This window comes from Xyrauchen texanus, chromosome 17, assembly GCF_025860055.1.
Source record: "Xyrauchen texanus isolate HMW12.3.18 chromosome 17, RBS_HiC_50CHRs, whole genome shotgun sequence".
Taxonomy (NCBI): domain Eukaryota; kingdom Metazoa; phylum Chordata; class Actinopteri; order Cypriniformes; family Catostomidae; genus Xyrauchen; species Xyrauchen texanus.
In genome coordinates, this window is record NC_068292.1 from 39,356,353 (window position 1) to 39,367,189 (window position 10,837).

At 36.8% G+C, this 10,837-nt stretch overlaps 1 protein-coding gene across 1 annotated transcript; it reads right to left on the reverse strand.

Annotated features, from left to right (window-relative positions):
* Nucleotides 1-2,961: 2,961 nt before the first annotated feature.
* LOC127657493 (sulfotransferase 2B1-like) lies at nucleotides 2,962-7,868 on the reverse strand. The gene is made up of 6 exons (XM_052146306.1): nucleotides 7,657-7,868; nucleotides 6,341-6,549; nucleotides 5,715-5,841; nucleotides 4,957-5,051; nucleotides 4,625-4,805; nucleotides 2,962-4,388 (listed from the first exon to the last, which is right to left on the reverse strand). Exons 1-6 carry the CDS (start codon nucleotides 7,793-7,795, stop codon nucleotides 4,273-4,275), a joined length of 867 nt encoding a protein of 288 aa, XP_052002266.1. The 5' UTR covers nucleotides 7,796-7,868; the 3' UTR covers nucleotides 2,962-4,272.
* Between the last annotated feature and the right edge of the window lie 2,969 nt (nucleotides 7,869-10,837).

Here is a 10,837-nt window from a genome sequence, read left to right on the forward strand (position 1 = left end):
AGTGATCTGTAAATGATATTCACCTGTACCCACACAGATGAAAATGCAACACGCTCCAAAAAATTTGGGACAGTTGAATGTTTATCACGGTGTAACCTCACCAATTCTTCTAATAACACTTATTAAGCATTTGGGCACTGAAAAAACATGTTTGTTAAGTATAGCAAGCAGGATTTCCCCCCATTCATCTGTTAATTGTACAGGGCCTTTGTTGCCATATTGTCCACTTCATAATGCACCACACATTCTCAACTGACAGGTCAGGACTGCAGGCAGGCCAATCTAGCACCCGCACTCTCTGTTTACCTAGCCATGCACTTGTAATACAGGCAGTATGTGGCTTGGCGCTGTCCTGCTGGAAAATCCAGGGACGTCCCTGGAAATGACAGCATCTGGATGGCAACATATTTTGCTCCAAAATGAGAACATATATTTTGCATTAATGTACAAGTTACCCATGCCAGGGGCACTGACACACTCCCATGCCATGACAGACACTGGCTTTTGAACCTGACACTGAAAACAGCTTGGATGGTCCTTTTCCTCTTTGGCCTGTAGAACACAACGGCTGTTTTTTTCCAGAAACTATTTTAAATGTGGACTCGTTGGTCCACAATAACATGATTCCATTGTTCTTCTTTACATCTCAGATGAGACTGAGTTCAGAAAAGTCGGCGACGCTTCTGGACAGTGTTGATGTAGGGCTTCTGCTTTGCATGGAAAAGCCTAACTTGCATCTGTGGATGCAGTGGTGAATAGCGTTGACTGACAAAGGTTTACCAAAGTTTTTTCGAGCCTACAGTATGTCATGATGATATCCATTACAGATGAATGACATTTTTTAAGACAGTGACATCTGAGGGATCGGAGATCACACATATCCAGAAGTAGTTTTCGTCTTGCCCTTTAGGCACTGAGTTTTGACTGGAGTCCTTGAATCTTTTAACTGTATTGTGCACTGTAAAAGGGTGAAATGCCCCAAATCCTTTCGATTTGCCTTTGAGTAACATGGTTCTAAAAGCACAGAATTTTTGCTGAACCATCTTTTGGAAAATTGGTGAGCCTGACCAATACTAGCTCTTGAAGGATTTTTTTGGAAGCTCTATAACACGATTTACACACCTGTTTAACCTGTTGATACGCACCCTTTTTGAGCACAAACCATGAAAATGACATACCTGAACTTAAATGGTTGTATTTACTGGACCCTTTGGAGTATGGACACAGTTGTAGTATCTTTTGAAAGAAGACACTCTGGGCTTTATTTCTCAAGTTTCAGCATTAATATATGTTGTTATGTTTTAAAGTTATAGAAGCTGAAGTTTATAGTAATGGAAATATTTTTATAATCTAAAATAAAAAAACAATAATAAAAGTGCCAAGACAACCCAGAAATACAATGTTCTCAAAGACGTTATGTTTCAGATTTGAAGATGATCTCACAAAAAATTAGGTTCATGCAGCTTTTTTCTCTGTAAAATCACTGGAAGCGTACGGAGTAAAATTTAGGCTCCGCCTTTCAAGACGACACAAAATCTGACTGCACTGCTTGGCTATTATGAATAAAACTACGCCGTTTAAAAAAAAATTTACTTTGGAGACAGGCTTGTTTTGTTTATGAGACGCTAATATATAAGATCATATACAGTTTTACAACATGAATGTTTCTCAGATTGCATGGACAAAGAAGAACGATGATGAAGGGTAATTCTTTCAGGCGATATTGCATGTAAACAATGGAGAATATATAAATATTTCTCAGATTTATCACTTTAATGGACAAAAAGTGCTATTGGATGTTTTTCAATGAACATTTGTCATGGACAATTGACCCAAGTGTGGCAAACTGGATTCATCTGGCAATTGCGTTTTCATAAAAAAGGTATGACGTCCCGTTTTGATATTGCATGTTTTAATTTGTACTCCTGCACAAATAACTACATTTTAAGTTTTGGAGCATTGCTATCATGAAACAGAGATCGGATATCAATGTTGAACCCTTAGACCTTTGAAAAGATGTATAATTTGTTAACATTAATTTCATTTATAAATGGTAAATTATATATTAAATGTAAGCAGATGTTTCACATCACCTTGTTATTTCTTGACATTATATATAACTCATCAGATTGTTATCTGTCCTAAATTAACCATCATAACTTATTTTAGATTTTTGGAATGTGTTGCATACATCAATTTCAGAAAAGCCATAAATCTTCAAAAAGCAATGCAGTTGATTAAAAACATAAAGTATCTTTGTCTTCATACTGTTTTAGTTTGAATACAAGTCAAAGCTCCTTTACAAATAACTCTTTTTTGCATACAGTCCCGATTTGTGGGGAATTGGATTGGCTACTGACTGACCAAATAATCTTAACAGGGTATTAATGAGACCTATCGATTATAATGGAATTAAAATTTAAACAAAAGGCTTTATACATTTTTAAATAAAATGTTTCAACCACAAATAGTTACATTTCCTGAAGGAAAAAACAATGCTTGCAAGGCAGCAAATTAATCATGTTAAAGCTTTTGGGAAACTTTGGTTCTGTATAAATGAAATTCTAAATCAGAACTGGTTTGCTGTTGTCATGACACTCAGCACACATCTTGTTTAAAATTAACACAATAGTCACTATACAGCGTAAAGACGGCGATAAATCGTTGAATAAATGTAGTATATATAGGAAGACAGCCCTGATCACAATTCAGTATTTGAGAAAGACCAATCGCAATTCATTAGGTAAATATTGCTCTGATGGCATTGTTTAACATTGTCTGTAACTTTTTAACAATTTTATCTGTCATTGGGAGATTTTCCAACTTCAATTTTAGATTTCTTTAAATATATAAAGTTATAAACTTTATAAAGCAGTAAGTTTTGCTCCAGTAATTAACAGAAAATTCAAGGAAATGTTTGTATGCAATCTACATTTTGAGGCAGTTAATTATAAAAAAAAATCCTTTTTTTTTTTATTTATTTAAATCGAAAGCTTTGTTATAATTTTTTTATTTGACACATTAGAATACATCATCTACATGTTAACATAGAATACAGTTTACAGATTTAATTTATTTATTTATTATAAATTTTCTCTGCTCCAAGCTTTAAACTCTAAGCTTGGTTTTGGTCAACATATGTTTAATGTGTAAAACAGCAGAAATAAAGAATGAACAAAAAAGATTTACCCTGTCGGTTGCATTGTAAAAACTTTCTGTATCTTGTATGAATGCTTATAATCCTCATATGTAGAAATACTATGGAAAGTCATTCAGCTTTGTAGAATGAATTTGAATGGCTGTTCTGCTTTACACTATATTTCACCTAAAACTACTTTAAACAGCTTTTATAGAATGGTATAGAAATTTGTTGATTTGTTGTAATTTTGTTATTTCAATTCATTCTCATCTATTATGTATACAGTTGTTTAGACCTCACATTTTTTTAATGTTAAGACACATTTTTCACACCACAGGACTATCTAAAACTAGTGAAGGCGAAAAGGTGATTAAAAGTGGTGGTGAAAAGAATTGATTACCAGTAAGACCCAAGATATACACTTTCCCTTAAACATTCATATATCTATGGTAAAAATCTATGGTATTGTTTGGTCCAAGAGTGAGATGGATTACATCGTTGCTCGTTTGCTCTTCCTTGCATTCCCGGATGTCGTCCTCAAATTTTGCCACCTGAATTGCCAACTCAACCCGTATTCAACAACCTTAATATTGAGACCTGGATTTCACAACCTGAAGTCCACCTCTTGAATAATAAAAACTTGAATATACAAACATTTTTGTTCAAATATGTAAAATTAACAGCAAAATTTCTCGATAACAACAAATTACACTCTTTGAATTTGGAGGCTTTTTCAAATTTGAGTTCTGGTGATATATAAATGATGCAATACAGCTCCAGGAAATTAAAAACAGGGCAATTTAGGACCACTTTTCAAACTTATTGTGTCTTACTTAAGAATAAGCTCTTGAATGAAAATTGGTTATTTTTTTAACTTCCCAGTGAAAGTCAGAACTTTTAACTTCTCTCAGTGTCCCAACAAAGACTCAACTTGCCTAACTGTCTTGCAACTGCAACTTCAGCAATGGAAGCTGCAATACTTCTTTTCATGCTGTGCTGCCGAATGGCCATTAAACTTTACACTTGAACAGGCATTGAAACAGTAAAATCAGGCTAATTATATGGTTACAAATTCCCATTATGACTGTGTTTATTTTGATGTAAACTAAGATGTCATGAAAAGAGATACTCTCTCATTCCTCATCCCATGGGAATTTGATGTTACTTCCTTTCATTTCCTCTTGAATCGCTGCAGTAAACTTGATGTCAAGCTCAGGGCTAAAGTAGTTCTTCCAGTCTCCAGCAACACCTTAAAACATGCAGAACGGTTTCATTCAAAGATAAAAAGCAATTATAGTGACAGAAAGACAGGGGATTTTACATTTATTATTATCCAATTTCCTAGCTTTCAATGCTTTAAATGTAATTAAAGGGGGAGTGTGTTTGGGAAACCTGTATGAAAAGGATCTTCATCTTCAGGTGAAGCCACAGAAATGACAAACATCACTTTTAAAACATGCACCTGTACTGTTCAAATGGCTCTACCTTTTCTGAGGAAGGAAGACTTGTTGCAGTCCATGATACCTTCTGGCACTAGAGAGTAGTTTGACATGGTGTTTGTTTTCATATTTTTGAAAGTGCAGTGATCGACCACGCGATCCAGAGCATCTCCACTGAGCTGGCGACCAAGAAAGGTCAAAATCTGCTCAAGGACTCCACGAAGGTCCTACAAATGAAAGGATTTTAATTTTATTTCAAAGAGATGAGCAGATGTGTGAAATTGCATGTTCTGGAGAAATAATAGAAAAAGTGAGCACATCCAACCAAGTTGGGTACTGGTGCAGGACGCTTTGTTAAATATCTGCACTTAGCTTTACCTGAAGCATTTCTTCATAAGTGATGTAGAGAATTCTATCCCCAAGGTCAAGGTTTCGCCAACATTTCACATGGTCAGTCCACTTCCCGAAAATAACTGTGCCAACAATTTTCAGATCATGTCAATATTCATGATATACTCCTAATCAAGCCATGGATGATTCTTCAATTAGGGTCACATGACTATTGAAATCTTGAAATAGGAAACCTGTTAAAACCTTTATCACATGGCCTGGAAAAAAGATCTGTTCATGATCTTGTTCTAGCAATCCAATGTATTTTGTGATGATAACGACATTTTTCTCTTTCTGCATCAAAAAACAGTTGCCTTACCAGGTGGGCTGGCAACAAATTAACTCTGAATTTCTAAAATAAAAAGAAATTGATTGCTTCTGAATAAAATTTCTCTAATAAACCTAGTTAAACTGTCACTCTGTTGCCCTGACAGAGACCCTTTCTGGTGAAAATCAATTGTTCTTTAAAATATTTGATATGGCAGTAAGGACAGCAGTATATTTGGGACAGCAATTCAAGTTTTAAAGTCTGTGTAGAGGACAAGCCCAATTTGGAAAAAATGTGGCCTTGTTTAAATTCCAAACACTTTCAAATTTAAGAAAAACTAAAGAGACACAATTAAAAACAGTTATAATATATATATATTATAATATATATCAAAATCATTCCCATGATTGAAGAATCACCTGTATAATGTTTGACATACTGTATGATTACTGTAAAAGCATCTGTTTCTTTGTCTCACCATTTCCAGCTAGGAATCTGTCAGTGAATTCTTCAAATGTTCCAGGGTCATCAAGGAAACTGGCCATTTTATGAAAGTGGAAAGATGAAACTAAAACATCTTTGGGATTCCGAGTGACGTAGATTACCTAAGGATGAAAGATGAATTATCATGATGAGACACATGGTCACGTTTCAACACTTTTTGAGACACACTTTAAAATGTATGAAATTCACTGCATACTGTAGGTGTAACAAAATATCCAACGAATTGGCATCTGCAAACAAATGATTCTAGAGCTTTTCTAAGAAATAACTATCAAGTTCACACAATCAATAGCAGTGTAACAACAGGTGTAACTGTGCTTTCTTTAAAATGAATGCCACTTGGTTTGATATTTTAACAAAAACAATTTTCGCACCCAAACCACAATGAATGCTGAACCAGTTAGCTGGTCGAATCTGCTGGTTTGCAGTAGAAGTCAATAAAACTAACCAAATACAGAAATGAATTCCCAGTAGGATATTTCAAAGTAACACCTTCAGTATAGATGAAAAGCAGTATAATCCTCCACTATCAATAGAAAGCAATATAACCCAGATAATCTAGAGTCTGCTGAGGCTTGATTGCCTGGATGATTATTGTACCTTGGCCTTGGAGTTGAAAAAGGTTTGAGGCATCAAATGATAAGGCATGTGGGACACAATGGCTCGTGGTGAAGGGATTTTATCAAGGACCAGGGGAGCTCGAGTTTCCTCCAGCCATGGGACCCTGTCCCAGTTCGGGATTGTTTGCACTGCATTCAGGTCTCCTCCATTCAGGAGTGGAGGAAGAATTTCCTGCATCCACGTGGTACCTGAGGAAAAAAACAAAAAACAAAACCAACGAGGATGCGTTGAGTACATTCATGCACATAGAAAAAAAACCTTAATTACATAAAACTGCCTAAATGCACATAAATCTCTACTTGATTTAGGATAGGTGACAGTGACCACATCATCATCCATTAAATAGAATTTCTCAAAATGTCTAAAACGGTCTTTGTTGTGATTTTCCTCTGGACACATCAGTCCATGATGCACTTAACACTCTCCATATTGACATACAATGCAAACAAAAAAAGCACAAGCACAATAGATTAATATAGAATAGAATAGAAAACCAAAGAGAGTGATTTCTAGCCTAAGGACTCTCAGTAAGAAATATAATATCCACCCTCTTTTGCAATCTTATACATTACATATTACAATATAACAGTCAAGTTATGACTTCCCCATAATATGAGGAAGTCTGTTTGTTTGGAAAACTGCGACATATAAGATTTGAACATTTAAAAAAATCGTAAAAATAAAACAAAAGTATATTTCCAAAATCCAAGAGGTGCACAATGTTATACGTGTTAATTAATATATAACAGGTGGTGCGATCTCATCAGGTCACATGACCAGGAAGTTATATGGATTATATAGTTACGATTCTATAAAAGTTATGTTAGGTGGAATGGTGTTATGTATGTATACATATGCTTTAGGAGGTCTGACATGCATCTATTTATGTTAGCTATAAGTTAAAAGGGATTTCAGTTATATTACATTGTTATAACATAATTACGTATCCTAGGGAATAAGCCATTTATGGCTTTAAATGTTTGTTTTTTTGTGCCACATATTTCAGCTTAACTTGTTTGACGATATTATCTTGATAAAGCTACACATATTTTAACAGCCACAGACTAGAGCAATCTGTTTTTCACCGGCCTAAGTCCGTTTCAGACTTTAGACTCCCTAACTTTGCCTGCCGAATGTCCAATATAAAAACAACTTTACCGCACTTAGGCTATGCGTTTACACAAGAACTGAAGCATTTATTATTAACGACTGAGGACTGCAACAAAAAGAGACTTTTGGTGTCTGTGTTGACAGATGCCTTAAATGCATTAGGCTACATAAAAGAGTGATCTCACCGGATTTTGGATAAGTAACTGCGAAGATGTCATCATCTTTGAATGTGAATTTCTCGAGGTATTTGAGACTTTCCTCCGAATGCGTGAGTCTGGGCATCAAGAGCCCTTGGTAATTCAAATAGAGGCCGGTGTCCGCCATTCGCTTTGGAAATCAAGAAAGTTTTGTTCACTGTGTTCCGAATGAATTCACTTCAAACTGCGTTTGAAAGGAGGGAGAGAGAGAGAGAGAGAGAGAGAGATGGAAATAATCAGTCATGTGCAGTGCAGACAACAGTGCCATCTAGAGGAAAGACAGACCAAGTGCATCTGATTCCCACCCAATACTCCAGCTACTGCTTAAGGGGTTCACCCAAAAATGCAAAATTCTTTCGTAATTTACTCACCCTCATGCCATTCCAGATGTGTATGACTGTCTTTCTTCTGCAGAACACAAATTATGATTTTTATTAGAATATCTCAGTTCTGTAGGTCCATAGAATGCAAGTGAATGGTGACCAGATGTTTGAAGGTCCAAAGCAGGTAATTGCAGCATAAAAGTAATCAATACTTCTCCATAGGATAAATCCAGGTGTGGTCGAGAAACAGATAAATATTTGAGTCCTTTTGTTTTACTATAAATCACCACTTTTGCATTCTTCTTCTTGTGTTTTTGCCGATTTATATTCTAAGTGCATATAACCACCTACATGGCAGGGAGGAGAATTTACTGTAAAAAAGGACTTAAATATGGATCTGTTTCCCACGCAAACCTATCATATAGCTTCAGAAGACATGAACTCACTCATTTAACCACTGGACTTGTATGGATTACTTTTATGCAGCCTTTATGTGCTTTTTGGAGATTCAAATTCTGGTCACCATTCAGTCACACTGTGTAGAACGACAGAGCTGAGATATTCTTCGAAAATCTTTGGGTCCTGCAGAGAAAAAGAAAATCAAACACAATAAATGTAAACCACATTTTAATGATATTAATGAAACACCTAATGCTGTCAGAAGAGCTGCGGCCCCTAATAAACCCCACCTGATATATATGTAAAGAGATGTCCTAATTGTACTTAATCGGTTAGCAAGAATTCTTGCCAAAATGTTTACATCTAGCTGGATTAGGGAAATTGGACGGTAACTTTTACACTCACTTGGATCTTTGTCCTTTTTTTAATCAGACTGATCCGGGCTTGTGTCATGGTTGGCAGAAGCTTTCCATTCTTTAAAGATTCCCTATAAACTTCTAACAAAAGTGGAGCCAATTCTGTAGTATAAGATCTAACAATTAAGCGGTAAATCCATCTGGCCCCGGAGCCATGCCAGTAGGCAGGGCCTTAATTACCTCGTCAAGCTCCTCCAAGGTTATCTCAGAATCAGTAGTATTTTTTTGCTCAGTCGTCAGTTTAGGGAGTTCTAATGGTTCCACAAAGTTTCTAATATCTTCATCAGAAGACGAAGATGTGGAACTATAAAGATCAAGATAGAACTCTTTAATTGCATTATTAATATCAATGGCAGAGGTACAAATTTTACTACCAGCAGATTTCACTGAGGGAATTGTAGAAAAAGACTCTCTCTGCTTTACACTCACCTAAAGGATTATTAGGAACACCATACTAATACTGTGTTTGACCCTCTTTCGCCTTCAGAACTGCCTTAATTCTACGTGGCATTGATTCAACAAGGTGCTGAAAGCATTCTTTATAAATGTTGGCACATATTGATAGGATAGCATCTTGCAGTTGATGGAGATTTGTGGGATGCACATCCAGGGCACAAAGCTCCCGTTCCACCACATCCCAAAGATGCTCTATTGGGTTGAGATCTGGTGACTGTGGGGGCCATTTTAGTACAGTGAACTCATTGTCATGTTCAAGAAACCAATTTGAAATGATTCGAGCTTTGTGACATGATGCATCATCCTGCTGGAAGTAGCCATCAGAGGATGGGTACATGGTGCCCATAAAGGGATGGACATGGTCAGAAACAATGCTCAGGTAGGCCGTGGCATTTAAACGATGCCCAATTGGCACTAAGGGGCCTAAAGTGTGCCAAGAAAACATCCCCCACACCATTACACCACCACCACCAGCCTGCACAGTGGTAACAAGGCATGATGGATCCATGTTCTCATTCTGTTTACGCCAAATTCTGACTCTACCATCTGAATGTCTCAACAGAAATCGAGACTCATCAGACCAGGCAACATTTTTCCAGTCTTCAACTGTCCAATTTTGGTGAGCTCTTGCAAATTGTAGCCTCTTTTTCCTATTTGTAGTGGAGACAAGTGGTACCCGGTGGGGTCTTCTGCTGTTGTAGCCCATCCGCCTCAAGGTTGTGCGTGTTGTGGCTTCACAAATGCTTTGCTGCATACCTCGGTTGTAACGAGTGGTTATTTCAGGCAAAGTTGCTCTTCTATCAGCTTGAATCAGTCGGCCCATTCTCCTCTGTCCTCTAGCATCAACAAGGCATTTTAGCCCACAGGACTGCCGCATACTGGATGTTTTTCCCTTTTCACACCATTCTTTGTAAACCCTAGAAATGGTTGTGCGTGAAAATCCCAGTAACTGAGCAGATTGTGAAATACTCAGACTGGCCCGTCTGGCACCAACAACCATGCCACGCTAAAAATTGCTTAAATCACCTTTCTTTCCCATTCTGACATTCAGTTTGGAGTTCAGGAGATTGTCTTGACCAGGACCACACCCCTAAATGCATTGAAGCAACTGCCATGTGATTGGTTGATTAGCTAATTGCATTAATGAGAAATTGAACAGGTGTTCCTAATAATCCTTTAGGTGAGTGTATATATCAAGCCAAAAGCTTTCCTATTATATCTGTATTTCAAACAGGTCAATTCAGGCAGACGACATTTGGCGCTTCAGCTCTGCCTCTGCACTTTTAATATTCCCTTCCAAATCCAAGAGTTCTTGTGCTTTGTATTTTTTGGTGAATGAGGCATACTGTATGATCCGACCTTTAAGAACCGGCTTAAGTGCCTCCCAAGCCATGCCCACAGTGGATACTGAGGACCAGTTGGTCTCCATATAAACATTGATTTCAGTCTTTAACATTTGTTGGAAATCAGGATTTTGCAAAAGGGATACATTAAAGCGCCAACTATGTGATTTATTTTTCTCCGTATGTAGCAACACCTCTAAACTCACCAGGGCATGATCTGAGACTAAGATAT

Coding starts and splice junctions, on each gene's coding strand:
- LOC127657493 (XM_052146306.1), bottom strand. CDS start 7,795: ATGGCGGACACCGGCCTCTATTTGAATTACCAAGGGCTCTTGATGCCC. Junction 6,550..7,656: donor AGTTACTTATCCAAAATCCG/GTGAGATCACTC, acceptor TTTTTTCCTCAG/GTACCACGTGGATGCAGGAA. Junction 4,806..4,956: donor CTTATGAAGAAATGCTTCAG/GTAAAGCTAAGT, acceptor TTTCATTTGTAG/GACCTTCGTGGAGTCCTTGA.